The sequence below is a fragment of the Saccopteryx bilineata genome, chromosome 6 (genome assembly GCF_036850765.1).
Source record: "Saccopteryx bilineata isolate mSacBil1 chromosome 6, mSacBil1_pri_phased_curated, whole genome shotgun sequence".
Lineage (NCBI taxonomy): Eukaryota > Metazoa > Chordata > Mammalia > Chiroptera > Emballonuridae > Saccopteryx > Saccopteryx bilineata.
This window is the reverse complement of record NC_089495.1, coordinates 102,290,565-102,310,627: the sequence shown is the minus strand read 5'-3', so window position 1 is coordinate 102,310,627 and position 20,063 is coordinate 102,290,565. Positions and strand designations below refer to the sequence as shown.

At 38.3% G+C, this 20,063-nt stretch overlaps 1 protein-coding gene and 1 non-coding gene across 2 annotated transcripts in view; both read right to left on the bottom strand.

The window, feature by feature from the left end:
* Positions 1 to 6,079: 6,079 nt before the first annotated feature.
* Positions 6,080 to 6,155, bottom strand: TRNAD-AUC (transfer RNA aspartic acid (anticodon AUC)). Its single transcript has one exon. It is a non-coding gene; the product is annotated as a tRNA-Asp (tRNA).
* A 2,613-nt stretch (positions 6,156 to 8,768) lies between these two features.
* The window catches only part of DNAJC15 (DnaJ heat shock protein family (Hsp40) member C15), a 69,188-nt gene continuing 57,893 nt past the window's right edge, over positions 8,769 to 20,063 (bottom strand). Inside the window, exon 6 of the mRNA XM_066236996.1 lies at positions 8,769 to 8,989. Coding sequence (XP_066093093.1) covers positions 8,919 to 8,989 — 71 coding nt within the window. The 3' untranslated portion in view covers positions 8,769 to 8,918. The remainder of the gene's footprint in view (positions 8,990 to 20,063) is intronic.

Genomic DNA, 20,063 nt, shown 5'->3' with positions numbered 1-20,063 from the left:
TTTCCTTCACAAATCCAACTTCAAACTGATGTTTTCTGGCAGACGGGTCCTTTATGTTAGCCCAGCACTGTTAGTCCTCCTTCCTCTTCCCATCTGAAAACAGATCGCAGGATGGTGTCTCATGTCAAAAAGACATTCTCCTATGCCAATCAAGGGACTGCAACATGCACTGTACCCTCTAAATGTCTAACTGGCCTTGGTAGATCAGTAATGTGTGGTTATGTCACAGGGCACGGTGTGGAGGGAAGGGGCGAGAGGAAGATGATGAGAGGGAGAGAGGAGAGATACGGAGGGCACATTCATCTGTCCTCTCCCCTGTTAGATGATGCACACTGAGCAGTGGCCTTATTCTTCACTTACAAAAAGTATGGGATCCAGGCATTTGTGCAGACATATTCAATAATATATTTTAGGGGTGACAGTTCAGTTGCATCAGCATTTCTATTACCAAGGCCTCTGCTTAGAGTTCTTTATGCAGTCAAAAGTGCTGCAGTCCAAAAACTGAAATGAGGATACCTGAGGCAAGAAATAAGTAAACAAATCAAGAAAGCAGGCACCTTTTGTATTTGCATTATAAATACAAAAGTAATTTTAAAGTGTTGTTGGGGTGATTTCTATCTTTTCTTTTAGTGAGACAGAGAGAGGGACAGATAGGAAGGGAGAGAGATGAGAAGCATCAATTCTTTGTGTGGCACCTTAGTTGTTCATTAATTATTTTTTCATATGTGCCTTGACCTGGGGAATACAGCTAAGCCAGTGACCCCTTGCTCAAGCCAGATACCTTGGGCTTCAAGTCAGCAACCTCTGGGCTCAAGTCAGTGACCATGGGGTTATGTCTATTATCCCATGCTCAAGCCGGCTACCCCACAATCAAGCTGGTGAGCCCTCGCTCAAGTGGACGACCTGGGTCCTCCGCATCCCAAGCTGACGCTCTGTCCACTGTGCCACTGCCTGGTCAGGCCGATTTCCATTTTTTCTGTTGCTTATTTTGGTATGAGGGGTAAAAAACTCAAGTTTCATTAATTTCTGCTGAGAACTCTACATGTCTATTATTTAGTTTCTGAGAGTTGTCTTTAGAAGTCAACTGATCAAGTACTGTGTGCTTAGGGACAACTAGGCTAAATATCTCATGACTCCATAAGGAGAAAAACAACAACAGAAAAAGTAGTGCCTGTAGGAGAACTCAGTGCAGATGAAGTTACATAAGGTTAGTGTCTCTGTAAGTTGGAGAGTGGAAAAATTGAGTGTAAATTCAATTTTAGCAACTCAGACTTAATTGTAACTGCATTGGGAAAATGAAAAAGATAAAAGTATCTTACAGTTTATCTTCTACAATTTTAAAGCAAAACAAACACAAGAATATTTGTCTATTTTCATATATTAAATTTTAAAACATGTTTAGAAGGGGGAAAATCCCAAACAAGTATATATTATATGAATATAAAATGGCATAGACTAGAATGCAAACTGAATACTTAAGTACGTAGAGGCTGAGAAGCAAAGCACAAATCAGCTCTGAGTGGGGCTAGTTAGGGAGGGTTGCATTTCCGTGTGCACATGCTGCTCTTTCTGCAACGTTGCACTGTGCACCTTTCCAGGACAGCCTGGGAGATGTGGACTGAGCAGATAGTCTGACATCTGACCAGCAGAGGACAGACATTATCAATTTCATTCTAATCTTGATTATCCACATTCATAGAAGAAGAGAACAAAAGTACTGATAATCAACAAGAGTAGGTAGGTAACTGAATGGATGAGTTGGCTTGGGAATGCACTTATTTTTTATTGAATTTATTGGGGTGACATTAATAAAATTATGCTGATTTCAAGTATACAATTCTATAATACATCATCTGTATACTGGAATGCACTTATTTTTTTAAATAGGTGTATTTAACGTTCAAGGATCTCATAAGTCGACTATGAGCATTAGAGTCATGAGACATTAGAAACCTTCTCTACGAGTTAGAATCTTTTCACTACTTGATTAGAGGAGCTGTACGCATAAAAGTTGTTATAATCTCAGACTTTCTTATGCAGTGCCTAAAGTTCTATGGGTTCTACTAGACACCCTATAACTGTGCGAAGTATAATTCTGGAATTTGGCATAAAAGTATGGCTTCAATAAATAACCCAGTTCACAGCTGAGAATATTGGAAAGCAATTTTCAAAACTACTGAGCACGGCAATTCCCTTTCAAATGCTGCAGGTTACCTCTTCTTGTCTCAGTAGCCTCACTTCTTAACCTCAACTTTTCATTGCCCCTCTGCTCCTTTCCGTACATTCAGCCTTCTTACTCTCTTTATTTTACTGCACAGTTTCTCCCTTTCTCTCCCAAGCTCTGCTGCTTCACTTTCATGAGCTGTCTTCTGAACCTGCTCTACATGTTCTCCTCAGAAGCTCCTGCCCATGAGTATTTCAAATAAAAACTCATCAGTTTCTACCATTCCCATTCTAATTCAGAAAAACCCACACTGATAAGCTGCAACTGAACTTTTGCTACATGCATTTGGATGGATATAAGCTTCCAGGGGGCAGAATTAAAGACATTAGGTATTCCTTGCTCAAAATGCCAACGACACTGGATCCTCCCATAAACCTACTTTCACGATTGATAACCAAACTACCAAAGAATGAGTCAAGAGCCATGCAAGCACCTTCATTAGACTATGATTCCTATGTGTCTAAAATTTGTATAATATAATGGGAAAGAGTACATGCTTCAGAGTCAAGCCAACTTGGATTTGAATCCTCGCCCCATCACTTACTATGTAACCTGGACCAAGTTCCTAAACTCCTCTCAGCCTTTGTTTCTTCACCTGTAAAGTGGGGATAATAATAGCACCAATCTTTTAGGGGTGCTATGAAAAGAGAATGTAGATAGGAAGTTTGGCACAAAGTAATAAACAAATATTAGCTGTTATTAAACTATTTTGGATTTATGAAAATGAGCCGATCCTAATTTCTTGGTCTTTAGCACTATAGCTTAGATGTCACGATTGAAGCAGTATCTCAACATGATTTTCGTCTTGTCAAGATCAAGTTTCCCACTGTTGGATTTAATTTTCCAGGGGCATTTTCTTCCTCTACCTGGAGGTACAAATTTGAAATTTTGGGCTAGCATCTAGCCTGAGTGATCATACTCTGCCGATGTGAAAGTAAACTACTCTTAATGTTGGAGACTATTAAGAGTAGTTAGAATATACTCTTCCTATAGAATAGTCTGCTCAGACTTCAAGTGTCACTCAGTGCTACCAGGCACTGATGAGCAGAGCAGAGGCCGGAAGGGTTATTATGGCAGGAAGAGAAATGAACAGTGCTTAATAAATTTGCATTTCAATTGAGCAGGGTTTTTAATAATTTTTTTAAAAGAGCTTTTTATAAGTTCTTTTACCCAGCAACAATAAGAAAAGGAAAAGAGCACTCAGCTGGGAACAATAGCTACTCAGCTCATAAAAATCATTAGAAGGAACACTTTCTTTGTCTTCCATGCCCAGCAATTTCACTGGTAGGCAATAATCCAGATCACTTCGATTCGCCCTAAAAAAATGAGTCCAGAAAACCTTCTCAACTTTTCTAGTTAATAAATTATTCTAACAAAAATTCTAATTTCCTAACTGTCGAACTCCACCATCACTGAACTGTCAGTTCGTAAGTCATGGAATGTTTGACAGGCACGTACTGATCTGCTGTTCCTAGGGGGTGGTCTTTGGGTTGCCTTCCCGTTAGGAGGCAGGTAGGATCTGACACATCTGCTCACTGTCGCCAGTCCCCGCAAGGCAAGAGGCCTTACTCCAGGGAACTGCTGAGCGAGGCGGAGAGCCTGCGGGGGGTGTGGTCCCGCCGGGAGGAGGCGCTGGCCTACTTGGACAGTCTCGCTTGTTCATCCTAAATGCGCCAAGCCAGACAAACTTCACATTTTTTGACAGAGGGCCTGGCTAACTCACCTTCCTTCACAAATGTCATTAATCTACCTTAAGCTATTTGCCAAATGTGTCAAAGTTATGTGATTAAAGGCTTTTTTTTCTGTTCAAGGTTTCTTATGACAGCCCAAGAATTTCTGTAGCTGGACAAAACATGTTATTTCTAATGACCCTGCTGGGAATCATAAGCATGTATTTCTTAATTTGAAAGTATCAAGAAAAAAACAACACTTCTCTATGTTTAAGAATCTTTTTGTCTAGTTTGAGCATACTATATATTTTAAGAATGTATTTCTTTACCTTTACTGAATGATGTAGTAAATGTACAATATTTGCTGAATGACTAAAATGCATTTCAAATTAAATAAATGGTTTGAAGACTAAATAAAACAATGTCTCCCACAATCGACCCACTTTTTTCCTTAGTAACTTCTCTCCACTTTGAACTTCACGCTGGAGATTGGCACCATCAATTATAGTCTAAACTAGGGGTCCCCAAAATTTTTACACGGGGGCCAGTTCACTGTCCCTCAGACCATTGGAGGGCCGGACTATAAAAAAAACTATGAACAAATCCCTATACACATTGTACATATCTTATTTTAAAGTAAAAAAACAAAACGGGAACAAATACAGTATTTAAAATAAAGAACAAGTAAATTTAAATCAACAAACTGACCAGTATTTGAATGGGAACTATGGGCCTGCTTTTGGCTAATGAGATGGTTAATGTCCGGTTCCATATTTGTCACTGCTAGCCGTAACAAGTGATATGACGCGCTTCCAGAGCCGTGACGCATTCATCCCGCGTCACTGGAAGTAGTACTGTATGTGAGCGATGTTGTGCTTTGTGGTGTCGCTACATATAGTACATACAGTACTCCAGGAGCACAGGATGTGGAGTGCTCCTCCTCTCACTGACCAACAATGAAAGAGGTGCCCCTTCCAGAAGGGCGGTGGGGGCCAGATAAATGGCCTCAGGGGGCCGTAGTTTGGGGACCCCTGGTCTAAACAGTATTCTGGGCTCCCCTTTAATTGTCCATTTGATTTACACTTTTCTCTGGGACCTGAAAAGTAATTGTTTTGTTTTTAAAGATCTTTCCTGTTCCTTCAAATTTCATCTAAGATATAAGAATAAACAGAAGTTGTAATATCAACAAAGAACTTAATTAAGAAGAATATACAATGACAGCAAATATGTAAAAGCAATCTTTACCGAAGATAGGTAACCATTCAAATAAGCTTTTACAGATAATAAGGAGGGTGGGTAGCTGTTTAAAATCCAATTTTATCATGACACTGCCATTTGGAGAATGACTGATGAATATCTACCTATAAGAGCAGTTGTATCATCTGAAAATGCTTCAGCTAGTTGTATGTAAACTGTACATTCCTGACAATTTTTTTTATAAAAAGCAATGCCTTAACTGATTTGACTGGGCGTGGGGGGGGGGCAAATCCTGTCCTGCTACACGGTCAAGACGACCAGTTTCACAAGCCCCTAAACCCTCTCCCTGTGAAATCCAGACAGGCCCTATGACAACTGGTGTTGTCTCAGATCGAGTTTGCAGCTCCACTTCCGGTCCCTTAGACCAGTGGTCCCCAACCCCAGGCCGCGGACCAGTCTGTGGGCCATTTGGTACCGGTCCGTAGAGAAAGAATAAATAACTTATATTATTTCCGTTTTATTTATATTTAAGTCTGAACAATGTTTTATTTTTTTAAAAAGATCAGATCCCCTGTTACATCCATCTAAGACTCACTCTTTTTTTTTTTTTTTTTTTTTTTTTGTTTGTTTGTTTTTTGTGTTTTTTTTTTTTTTGCATTTTTCTGAAGCTGGAAACAGGGAGAGACAGTCAGACAGACTCCTGCATGCGCCCGACCGGGATCCACCCGGCACGCCCACCAGGGGGCGACGCTCTGCCCACCAGGGGGCGATGCTCTGCCCATCCTGGGCGTCGCCATGTTGCGACCCTCCTGGGTGTCGCCATGTTGCGACCAGAGCCACTCTAGCGTCTGGGGCAGAGGCCACAGAGCCATCCCCAGCGCCCGGGCCATCTTTGCTCCAATGGAGCCTTGGCTGCGGGAGGGGAAGAGAGAGACAGAGAGGAAGGCGCGGCGGAGGGGTGGAGAAGCAAATGGGCGCTTCTCCTATGTGCCCTGGCCGGGAATCGAACCCGGGTCCTCCGCACGATAGGCCGACGCTCTACCGCTGAGCCAACCGGCCAGGGCCTAAGACTCACTCTTGACGCTTGTCTCGGTCACGTGATACATTTATCCGTCCCACCCTAAAGGCCAGTCCGTGAAAATATTTTCTGACATTAAACCAGTCCGTGGCCCAAAAAAGGTTGGGAACTACTGCCTTAGACCACTTTCTCTTGTAGCACGGCTCCCACGGTGATGAAGCCCAGCAGCTCCCTAAGCAGCCTCCCTGCAGAGAAACAGGTTCCAGCCAAGTCGGTACCAACACGAAGTGGCTCCTTCTGCCCCAGTTCAGGCTGCGTGGACTAGAGATGGCTATCCCCACAACGCTCCCCCAAAGTGCAGACTCAAGAGTACATGACTACTGGGACACCTTAATTCAAGGTATTCTAAGATTTAAGTTTAAAGGAACAGTGAACCAATAATTATATTTTTTTGAGCATTTGCCACGTGACTAAATGTTTTACAACACATCCTTATTCCCTACAACCTTATTAAGATTATTTCCTCTATTTTACAGATGAGGCAGTTATAGACATTGCCCAACATCATATACTAGGATAATATTCGAAACCAGATCTGACTCCAAAGCACATGCGTGGCAGGAAAAAGAAACTGCAAGCCAAAACTGAGGACTCAAATTCTTGCGATCCAGTATGAATCAGGAAATATGTCAATTAAAGGGTGTGGCCTGAGGGTACCCCAATATTGCTTAGCATAGCTTTCAAGATTAGCAGTAACACTTTTTGTAGTATTCAGAAAACATTTTCTTGGTACCTACAACCTTATGATATCTGCTCAGTGTGGGCCCTCCACACTAGAGGTTATAAAAATGAATGGCAACAGTTTTGCTCTAAAGGATCTTGTACCTTATTAGAGAAATAAGGCCTGTTACTCGCGGTACCAGGATATAAGAATGTAAAGTGAGAAGTGGTATGGGAACATATTCATTCATTCCACAAATATATATGTATTGAGTGCCAGCGTAGTACTCAAGACAGACACGGCCCCTGCTCCCACGGAGCTGATTCATACTCCTCTACTGGAGGCACCAGAAAAGGAGGGATGCAGTGCAGCTTGGCCCCCAGTGAGCTCTAGGTTTTGAGCCTGTGAGGACACGATGATAAGAAAGGCGTATGAGTAATATGCGGTAATAGTGAGCAGAAAAATGGAAAAACACTAAAGCACAATAAAATTAGAACATGCAAGGGGACTTCAAAGCAAGAAAGATATTTTACTAACTCTAAACTTCAATCAATTTTAAGTCAGGTTATTATTTTATGTGCCAAGAGAGAAAGTACTAAACATTCACATCAGTGGCTATCACCCAGGGACAATTTTGCCCTCCGGGGGACAGTTGGCAATGTCTGTAAACACTTTTAGTTGTCACAGCTGAGGGGGTGCTCCTGGCCTTTAGTGGGTACAGGCACAGATGTTAACAATCATCTACATTGCTCAGGAGATCTCCCACGAAAAGGCATCATTTACCTCCATACTGATAATATTGCCAAAGTAGAGTTCCCGAACTACAGGATGCAATAAAAGATTTACCTAGGATATAAAAAGTGTTTTAAGATAGCTGAAGTACCGTTCAGCTGACCTAGGATGAACCCTAAATTTGTTTAGTCCTGGAAAAGAATGCTGCCCCTCTGTGACTGAGTCTGCTTTTTCACCTTTGCAACAGTGAAGTGATGAAGACCAGGACTGCTTTGAGAAAATTACTTAATGCAGTGTAAACCACAGGGCCAGCCCTTCAAGACCATGTCATGTGTCAACGCTTTGCTTTCGAGAAACCCTGCACTCTATCTCAGTATTGATATCCCATTTCTGCTATTCTGACTGATCTCAGAAGAGACACCTGCCTCACCAATCAGCCAGTATATGCCTTCTCGTCCTTAAAGCCCAGCTCTCTGCCCCTTACTCCTTGAAGCTCCCCAATGCTCTCTTTGATTTCTTTAGCATATCATCTATAGGGCTCTAACACTGTTATGTGATTTTCTTCTTAAGATACGTTACTTTGGGTCATGATCCATGACTGGGTCCCACCTGTAACTCCCAAAGGCCCACGACAGCATCTTACATATTGCAAGTGGTCACTATTTGGAATAACTGAATAAATACATAGTAGCACAAGGTTATAATGAAATACATACTCCTCAGACTTCACACAGCTCTTTTCTGCCTTTCTTCATAGGGCTCATTTTGTAACTCTTTTAATTATTTTAGTAGTTCTCCAAGTTATCAAGCTAGCTGTAGGGTTTCAGAGAGAGCAAAGTTCTTTAACGAGTCCTTCCCACTACTCTAGTTTCAGCTCATTTTTCACGGGATGGCAGTCGGACTGTGGTCTCAAAACATTAAAAGCCCCTTGCAGAGGCAGACAACTAAAATTCCTCTGTGGAAAAAGGACAATGGGAGTATAAACACATATAAGCAGTAAGGACATTTCTACTCATTGCTCACAAACACCAATTATATTACTGTGACCACACTTGCTGGATACTTTTGTGTGTGTGTGTGGGGGGAGAATGTGGGGGATAAAACTAACAGGACAAAAATATTAAAATGTATGACTATCACAGAGAAAGAAAATAAGAAAAAAGATCAGTTATAGAATTTTAAGGTACTCTTTTAAAAGACATTAAAAACAGATTATTAATCCTTTATTATTATACAGCTTAGCAGTGGAGTAAATTACTGTTTATGGGCAGCACATGTATGGAAATTTTGATGGTGGCAGTTTAGATTAAATTTGCAGATTAAGTTTAAAAGCCCCCCTTTTTCCTTGAACATCAATCAGTGTTTGGTGGTTTCTTCTAGCAAGTCTTTTGCTTCATTTATTTTGGTTGCTAAGTATGGAGATCCACCTGAAGACACAGAAAAACAAGTGGATTAAAACACTTTGTTAGTGACTGTTTTAAAAGTCTCAAATAAGGAAAGACACTCTTAATTATAATCCTCTGACATTTTCCCACACATTCATCCTCTGAAATATTATTTTATAAGCTGACTAGAAATCAAAACAGCATAAATTAAACTTGTTTAGTGAATCACTACAGGTATTCAACAATCAAATACAGTTACGATCAGGAATAATTTGAAAAACACTCAAACATTTCACTGATTAGACATTACCATTCAAATATTTAACCAGAGAATTTTCTGAAATTAAGTGGATGATCAGGTAAATAAAATAATGGTCCTTCTCCAGAACTTTTTTTAAAGAGAGGAGACTATTTATCTTTGAAGGACATCTTTCTGAAAGAAGTAAAGAAATCCAAGGGTTCTTTCAGAGTTTAATCAAACCTTATGATTTAAAAAAAAAAAAAGCAAGCTAGAAAGGCAACTCTGTACTACCCAGTTCTAAAACTCATATTTACTAATACAGATGAACACACTAATAAATGAATGATTATAAAAATGTCAAAAGAAATGCTGCCTGTTCTTTGAAATGATCCTGTTAGAATACTTTAAAAATAGAGTCTAACATTCACTGTACCCTAAAATAAAATTAAGTCAGTTTTTTCTTAGAGTTATTTGAAATGAATTCTTTCTAATGCAAATAGCAAGAAAAAAATTGAGGTGAATTTCATATTCAGAATCATCATATACCACAAACAGAACCTATCTGACATACCAAAAGACTAGCCCCACATTGTCACATTACACCTCTGTAAGCATCATATGCCTTCTGACTTCTAGCCCTGAACACTTTCATTGCTTAACAGTTAAACCAATAATCATATTATAGTTCACCAGTTTCTTTGTGTTTGTTTTTATTCTTTTATACTCCTCTTGAGTATAAACCATCTATTGCTATTGAAAAAGCATAAGATCTCAGTAGCTTACAACAAACCAAAAAACACACAGATAGTACTGCTATAAATTGTCCTGAATTTATCCAAACTGTTATTGATTAAAGAAAAAGAAAGCAGGGAAAACAGATCAACAGCGTGTTGCAGCAAAAAAGGCAATATGGGAGATGCTATATTTATTAGCTTTTTGCCCTTGACTATACCGGTGGCAGTTTCATATCAAGATCTGAATCGCTATACTTAAGGAAGATATCATAGAGTATTTCTGAATATACAATAAGAATTTCTACATTAAGTTGTAACTGTTTACATACAAACTTGGTTATGAAACAAATTGATTTCATGATTATATTTGAAAATAATCTTGGAATTAAGTAATGTCAATCTCAGTAAGCCATTTAAATTTTTAGAGTTAATGCCAGGCATCTTGTATGTCCTCAATAATATTTAAATATTAACTTAACTGAAACACAACCTTTAACTGATTGATATGCATTCTGGATATTTAAATCACAGGCCATACACACTCACTTAGCAGACAGAAAAAAAAATCAAAGGTACAGAAGATCAAAAGTCTCATTTATTGATGGCAATGTTGGAGGAATGCTGGACTTTTAATTTATGTGTATGGCAGAAGCCTTGGCCTGGCTCTCATTCTCCCCTCCTAAGATTTGGAAAAGTTCCTAAGCCAAAAACGACAATTCCTATATTCCCTTCAGTAGTGTTTAATTCAATGTGAAATATCAAAAGTTGAAGTGAGAGGAAGGCTTTCTTGCTGGCTCCTTGTTACTGCTGCTAGCAAGTGAGCTGTGGGGCAGCAGTGACAGCCACTGTGCCTTTGTACAGTTCTAGGGACAGACTAGGAGGGAGTAGCTGCCCTGAGAGAGCAGCTTGTCTGGGGAGCCCTTCTTCTAGACCTAGCCTAGAATTTACTCCTTCAGACCTTCCAACAATTTGTCACCATTAATTCTCTGTGATAAATGCCCTCCTACTTACAGCATCTAGTTTCTGGCACTGAATCTTGACTGATATAACAATATAGGATACACAGCTTATAATTAATGGGAACAACATCCTCTTGATTCTTTCAATCCTGATCATATTTCTTGGGTGAATCATCTAGATTCCATTTAATTATCGATAGAATACTCACTCTTACCCTTGATTTCTACTACCTTTGTACTTGCACTGCTGGAGCTCTTCTGCTTTTGGCTATCATGTACTATCATATTTTAGATCCACCCTCCTCTTAACACCAACTAGAAGAGTTGAATAAAATACAAACAGATCAAAACGAAAGAATAGGAGGTCTCAAGTCAGCTAAATCTTGAGGGTTAAGATCCGGGATATAAGGAAAATTGTGATGAGCCTGACACTCTGCTCTGCTTTTTCCCTTCAAAGAAGCCAAACACCAGACAGTATGTACTATACAATTCCACTTATAGGAAATGCTAGAAAAGAGATATCTAATCTACAATGGCAGAAAGTAGAACAATAATCGCCCAATTTGGGGTAAGGACCAGAAGTGGGAAGGACTACCATGGAACTTTTGAGTTTTGATAAGCTAATATTTTGTTTGTTTTTGCATCTATGTATTATCTTGTGAAATCTTGCTTCATTAGGGCTTATTATCAAAGATATGCTATCCTCAAAAAAAAAGAATGGATTTTCTTTTTCATAGTGATATTTTCTATGATGCAGGGGTTATTTAGAAGTATACAGATAAATTTACAAACACGGGGAAACATCCCCTAGATGTTTATTTTTTTATAACATAATTAGGCTTACACCAGGAATCCAAAATTGGCTTTAACCTTAGTAGGTTTATCAATGTAATTCATCACTTTAACAAAATAAAGAATAAATATCATATAATCAGCTCAATAGACACAGAAAACTAAATGCAAATTCATAATAAAAACTTTTAGTAAACTAAAAGAAACTTCTTTCATGTGATAGAAGATATGGAAAAATATAGCAAACATCATACTTAGTAATAAAATGTTGAAATCTTTGGCTCTGAGATCAGCAACAAGAAAAGGAACCCTAATATCATTTCTTTTTAACACTATAAAGGAGGTTCTAGCCATTATAATAAATGCCACCTTCATCTCCAATTTAAAGAAAAAGAAGAGACATAAGGACTAGCAATAAAGAAATTATCATTCTTCATAAATGTCAGGACTGAGTTTCTAGAAAATTCAAAAGGATCTAGAGACAATAATCAAAGAATCAATAAATGAATTTAAAGAGTTGCTGGATACAATAGTAATAAATACAAAATAACATTTTTATGTTCTAGAAATAAGCAACTATACAATATAAATTTAAAAACAACATAAATTCACATTAAAAAATAAAAAATAAATACCTAGGAATAAATTTAACAAATTATGTAAATGAGCATAACCCAAAAAACTGAAAACCCTTATTGAAATAAACTAGTGACCCAAATAAATGAAAGGGTATGTCTTCTTCATGGATTAGAAAATTCAATATTGCAAGAACGTCAATGCTCTCCAAATAGATCTACTGATTCACAGTAATGCCAATCATACTCCCAGGAGGTCTGTGTGTGAATGTGTGCGCATGGGCATCTGCACATGAAAATTGAAGAGATAATTCCTAACTTATGTTAAAATGTGAAGAACCAAGCACAGCCAAAAAATCTTAAATAATACTTGTTATGAAGCCATACAAATTAAAACAGGTGGTACTGGCACAATCATAAAGAATCAATGAAAGAAGAGAAAAAAATTTTCATAAATATCTGGTTATTTGTAACAGGGTAACACTGTGGATCACTGGGGAAAGAATGTCCTTTTTGATAAATAATGCTGGGTCACTTGGATATTTATACATAACAGAAGCTTTACCCTTATCTTACACAATATACAAAAATCGATTCCAGATGAATGGACACCACTAAGAATGTGCAAGCCACAAAGAAAGATATTTGCATAACAGAAAATACAGGGTGGGGACAAAGTAGGTTTATAGTTGTGAGTTCATGAAATACAATAGTTTATTCTTGTATTATTATTTATTAATTAGTGCTTTATTTTCCATATGAACAACTGTAAGCCTGCTTTTACCCCACCATGCATGTTCTCCTGAAAGTGAAGAAGAAAAAGAGACAACACAACAGAAAAAAAGAGGTAAGCTAACCTCTGAAGATAAAAGGCAGGACAGTGGTCACCTTTGGGGCATGGGAGAGACTGGAAAAGTACATGAGCAGAGCTTTGGTTTGGTTCTGTTTATCAATCTGGGTACTGGCTACCTAAGTAGGATCACTTTGTGACAATTCATAGAGTCATATACTTATGATCTGTGTACTTTTATTTCAGTTTTTTGGAGTTTACTGGAAAACAAATACTAGAGATATGATGACCTCCTTGCAATCTGAAGACACTACAAACCCACACTGTCTAAAAATCACTGGGATCAACAAACATATGAAGAAGAGACCATGAGAATGAAGACAGTGACCAGGCATTGATTGCCCTAATATATTATTATTTCATTTGGTTCTTCCAACCACGCTTTGCAGTTGCTCCATTCTTCTTTTCATTAGGTACAGACTGAATCACGAAAAAGTTAGCAACTTGCCAGGAAGCTTGGCTCCTGAGCCTGCCTACTTCTGATCACTACACCATACAACTTCTCATTTTGTTGCCAGGCTTTGTAGTTATTGTGAACCTTTTCTCTTTTTTTAAGCCTGTATCCCACCCCAGATCCTCTTTGTTCTTGAAAGGATTAAAACGTTTGATAAACTAAATTATATCAAAATAAAAATTATATATAAATTGTGATTTATATTTTAAAATATATGTCTGCCTACCCATTTGACAATACCTTTAAGAGCAATCATATCGTGAGATTTCTCTGCATTATCAACATAGCTCTGAGTACACAAATGAGACTCAAGACACATATTTTTGATGAAGGAAAGTTATTCTCTAGCATTAAGTGAAGTAATGATGTATTTTCCAGCTTTACAGAAGTAAGACCACTCCAGAGATACAGAAAACAGGTAAACAAGTATGTAAGGAGTAGGTGCTTTAGAAATAAATGTCTACAAAATACCTATATAAGGAATCCTAACCAGACCAATAGAAAAAAATGCAAATATTTTGCACAAGTATTTCAATGTTATATATACTTTATTTCTTAAGCACATTTTATAATTAACACGTCAATCTAAGGATTAAGACTATACAAGTTTCATTTTATCCTTGGGTCCTTCTTAGGCAGATCTTATCACTGATTTTTCCATATTCCTTAACCCTCATTAAAACTTATGAATGCCTACATTCTATATCTGTAAAAGGGAAGTAAGAAGTATTACCATCTGCTGATTTGAAGGGTTCTTCAAGGCCACCACTTTTCTAAAATGAAAGATGTTAGAATCATGTGGAAACAGATAGGAGTTTGACTTCTGGCATGAGGAATTCAACTGATCTGTTCCTCAGTGGAACTGCTGAAAACTATTAAAAAGCCCCAGCCATATGAAGCCTCTGGAAATGATCTTAAAATAAAAATAAAAAAGAAATATCTACTCAAGAAAATCTACAAAAATTCAGTAAGAAAAGCAGAAATCTGTGGTATTTGAACCAAAATGGTTCACCCCTTTCCCTTCCCAGCTCAGCAAGACAGAGACTCTAAACTGGACTGGTGTAGCCATAAACACAGGTCTCCCTTTCTCCCCAGCTCCTGGAAAAAGGACTTTTTTTCTAGGAGGAACAAAACCTCCATATTTCTTTCCTGCCCCAGCTTCCTGATGCTGAGGCTATGTCCCAAAAATGAAATAGAGGCTCAGTCTTGGATCTGGCTCCCTTAGAATCCTAGGAGCTCAACAGCCCTTCTCGCAGTACATAAAGCTGATTCCATATGAAGAGAGACAAACAAGCCAAGAAGATCCCCCTATCACACACTTAGCTCCTACAGTGGGGATTTCACTCAGGAGAAGCTTGCCATAATTTCCACCCCCAACTCTAAAGCCCTGACACAGACATTTGCCTGTGGAGTAAACAGGCCATAAAGCCAAGAGCTCCTAATCTCTTCCCAAAGGAACTGACTTCATTTGAAACAGCGTGAAGGGTGTTCTCACAGACAATATGAGAACAGTGGAGGTTTTGGTAAAAAGGCAATTGAAAAGAGATTCATGAATGTAATGAAGAGACAGTTTAGACTGTGAGCCAGTTCACAGAAGAGAACCAGGGAAGAAGGGAGCAGAAAGGAGCCTTCCTAGAGTCAGAACAAATACCAAACACTGACCTTAGAAACTATTCCCTCAAAAAAAGCTACACTTTGATTTTATTAGTTTGTAAAGAAATCTATGTCTCAGGGCATTGTTAAAAACAATCAAGCAACTGGTCAGCAATTAGTGGAGTTTATCAGTTGGGTGTGATCAAGAAATAAGAGAGAGTCCTACCAGTACCACTTCATCCCAGGGTGACTGACGGTATACCCAAAGCTGTGCATCCTTGAGGAACAGCGAAAGAGGGTTAGCATTATGGGGTGACAGTAGAAAGTACAGGCTTCACTAAATAATCCAGCTAGTTTCCAACAAATATTACAAGGAGCAAAGAAACAGGAAAGGATGACAGTATGACCCATATATACATCTTTAAAAAAGTAACAACTGAAACTACCTGTGATTGATCAGGTATTAGATTTATAGAAAATGATTTCAAAGTAGCTATTATAAACTCATTCATAGAAAAATAATCACTAGCGGGGCTCAAGAGTAGATCTGAACTGGCATAACAAAGAATTAGTAAACCTGAAGACACAGTGATTGAGATTATGCAAGCCAATGATCAGAGAAAAAAGAAAAAAGCCTCAGAGTAATGTGAGATAACATTAAATCTATCAATACATGTGTAATGGGAGTACCAAAGGAGAGGAAAGAAAGGAGAAGAAAAATTAAGAAATAATGACTAAAAACTTCCCAAGTTTACTGAAAAACAGGAACTTTTTTACATCCAAGAAGCTTAACAAGTTCCAAATAAGATGTATAAAAAGAGATCTAAGAATAGACACATCAGAGTAAATGTTTAAATATATATAGATATATATATATCTATATATATATATATGTAGGAGAAAATCTGGAAAGTAGTATTAATTAAATAAAGAGGCCATTAGATTTATGTGACTTTAATGCCTTAGTTGTCTAGGTAACCAAACCAAAACCTAAGCCTAGAAATCCCTCAACATTTGCAAAATTGAAACCTGAGAAAAACTCATCACAACAGACAACTAGGCTTTTCCAAATAAGGCAAATGCTGGAGCTATAGCTATCAAATGATTTTCTTGCTTTGCCTCTGCCTCTTCTCTACAAGTCCTTTCCCCAGCACCTGTCAGTGGAGCGTCCCTAACAATTTCTAATTTGATGCTATCCAATTTGAATAAATTTTTGCTCCAACAAACTAAAAAATTTTTAATATGCCTCAGTCTTTTGACAGAAGAAAGAGAAAAACAATGTATCACCTATAAAATAACCCAATACAAGTAACAGCTTACTGAGTAGAAACAATGAAGGCCATTAAACAATGGGATAACATATACAAAGTTCTCAAAGAAAAAACTGTCAACCAAGAACGCTGTATCAGCACATCTGTCATTCAGAAAAAAAGTGGAATGAATACTATCCCAGATAAATAAAACCTGAAAGGATTTGTTGTTAGCAGACCCACTTCAGAAGAAATACTAAAGGAAATTTTTTATTTAGCAAGCAAATAACCTCAGATGGTAATTCAAATCCACACACACAAAGAGAACTGGTAAAGGCCACAGTGTAATTATAAAAGACAATATAAATGCAGTTCTCTCCTTTCTTGTCCTGACTGATAGAAGAAGCAATTATATCAAATAAGATGTACAGAATATTTTGTTGGGCATACAGAAATATATGTATAATATATTATATTTCCTAGGAACAACATAAAGGAGGTGGGTGAGTGAGGCTGCTATGAACTAAGGAAACAGGAAATGGTAAAATAGTAATTCTAACAATATGCTTTATTGGGTTTCTATGTATAATAATAGTACCATAAAATGGGGAAATGAGAATAAAGCTACGTAGGAGATATGTTTCTATATTTACTAATTAAGCTAGTATAGAATAAATCTGAAGCTGATTCTGATAAATTATATGGTAAATGCTAAAGCAATCACTTAAACCCAAAGATAGAAGAGATAATTAATGATGACATAGAAAACTAATTTACAAATGGAGAATAACAAAATAGATTAAATATATTATAAAAATACAGACCTCTAGCAAGATTTGCCAAGAAAAAAGAGAATAAAAATTAATAAATTACCAACATTAGGAATGAAAAACTAGTGAATACTACCACTATTAGAAACATTTAAAAAGTAGTAAGAGGACATTATCAACAACTGTATGTCCATTAATCTGAAATGTAAAATGGACAAATTCCCAGAGGAAAAAAAACTAACCAAAACTAAAGTTAAAAAAAAAAATTGGCCCTGGCCGGTTGGCTCAGCGGTAGAGCGTCGGCCTAGCGTGCGGAGGACCCGGGTTCGATTCCCGGCCAGGGCACATAGGAGAAGCGCCCATTTGCTTCTCCACCCCTCCGCCGCACCTTCCTCTCTGTCTCTCTCTTCCCCTCCCGCAGCCAAGGCTCCATTGGAGCAAAGATGGCCCGGGCGCTGGGGATGGCTCTGTGGCCTCTGCCTCAGGCGCTAGAGTGGCTCTGGTCGCAACATGGCGACGCCCAGGATGGGCAGAGCATCGCCCCCTGGGGGGCAGAGCACCGCCCCTGGTGGGCAGAGCACCGCCCCTGGTGGGCGTGCCGGGTGGATCCCGGTCGGGCGCATGCGGGAGTCTGTCTGACTGTCTCTCCCTGTTTCCAGCTTCAGAAAAATGCAAAAAAAAAAAAAAAAAAAAAAAAAAAAAAAAATTGACAAGATGTATATCTTTTAAATAAATTAAATCTATACTTTTAAACTTTCCTATAAAGAAGTCTCCAAGACCAGATGGCTTCTTACAAATATTAGAGAAAAAAGAACATGTTATAAAAATTCATTTAGAAAATAAAGGAAGACACTGTCCAATTCCTTTTAAGAGGCTAGGGTAACCTTGATAGCAAAATCTACTAACTTTCCAAAATAATAAAATTATAGGCTAATTTCTTTTTGTAAACAGAGACACATTGTTATTCCTTTAAATCAGGGGTCGGGAACCTTTTTGGCTGAGAGAGCCATGAACGCCACATATTTTAAAATGTAATTTTAAAATACGTGAGAGCCATACAACGACCTGTGTACGTTATGCATTATCCAATAAAAATTTGGTGTTGTCCGGGAGGACAGCTGTGATTGGCTCCAGCCACCCGCAACCATGAACATGAGCGGTAGGAAATGAATGGATTATAATACATGAGAATGTTTTATATTTTTAACATTATTTTTTTTATTAAAGATGTGTCTGCGAGCCAGATGCAGCCATCAAAAGAGCCATATCTGGCTCATGAGCCATAGGTTCCCGACCCCTGCTTTAAATAAATAGTAAGCACTTTTTATGCCCTGTTTCAGAAATCTCTGCCTACTCTCTGTTTTGTTTTGAAAACATTATTATTTTACCTTTCCTGTTTAGGTTAAAATCCATTAAGAATTAATTTTCCATATACAGTGTGTCCGTAAAGTCATGGTGCACTTTTGACCGGTCACAGGAAAGCAACAAAAGACAATAGAGATGTGAAATCTGCACCAAATAAAAGGAAAACCCTCCCAGTTTCTGTAGGATGATGTGGCAGCATGTGTGCATACGCAGATGATGACGTAACACCATATATATAGCGGAGCAGCCCATGGCCATGCCAGTCGAGATGTGGACAGTACAGAGGAAAGTTGTGTGTTCTGTGGCTCGCTAAATTCGAATCTGTGACCAAAGTGCAACATGAATATTGGCACGTTTATAATGAAGCGCCACCACGTAGGAATAACATTACTTGGTGGGATAAGCAGTTGAAGGAAACCGGCAGTTTGGTGGAGAAACCCCGTTCTGGTAGGCCATCAGTCAGTGACGAGTCTGTAGAGGCTATACGGGAGAGCTACCTAAGGAGCCCTAAAAAATCTGTGTGTGAGCCCACATCGAACTGCACTGAATAGGTATGAAACTGAGAGTTTTCCTTTTATTTGGTGCAGATTTCATATTTCTATTGTCTTTTGTTGCTTTCCTGTGACTGGTCAAAAGTGCACCATGACTTTATGGACACACTGTAGTGTGAGATAAGGTCAAGATTTGTTTTTACATGATTTTATGAATGCATTGGTGCCATTGCCTTTAATAGTACAAAAATACCAGCAGTTTTACTCCCTGATGTTTTTGCACCATCAGTGCAAATGTCAACACAGTAAAAGAAAAATAGTTTTCACCTCAGAGTTCCTGAAAGGGTCTCAGGAACCACTGGTTGTCCAGAGCACACTTTGCTATGGCCTCTATATATCAATGAGAATGAATCAACTATTGTTCTACATTACGATATGGTAGAATCACACAAGAACAATACTAAGAGGAGCCAGATGCAAACAACTACATAAATTCAAGACACAAACCTAGTCTTTTTTTTTATGATACAAATTAAGATAGTGGTTCCTTTAAGGGTGAGGTAGATTGGGAGGGGGTTATGAGGGGGTTCCAGAAATATGGTGATGTTCTAGTTTTTGATCTGGGAGCTGATTATATGAGTGTGTTTGAAAAAATTTACTTAGATACATACTTATGATTTGTGCAATTTCCCCCTATGAAATTAAATTGAATTATATTACTCTTACTGCTTAAAAGCAGTAACTTCTTAGACTACAGTTCAAATATCATACAGAACCTACAGCGTTTCATCATCATAAGGTATCCCTATAGTTTTCACAGTCTGGGCACCACTGCCTGTTATGCTGTCTTTCCTTGCCTGTTAAACCCCTACCCACCATTTTCCTTTCAAGTCTTTAAGCACACTAAATTCTTTCCTCCGTTAAAGCCTTCATACATGCTAGTTCCTTGACTTTCCAACCACTGACATACAACACAACTAGCTTCTTTTCATCCTTTCGGGTTTCTCAGAGAAGCCTTCCCAAAATCACCTGTGTAAAACTG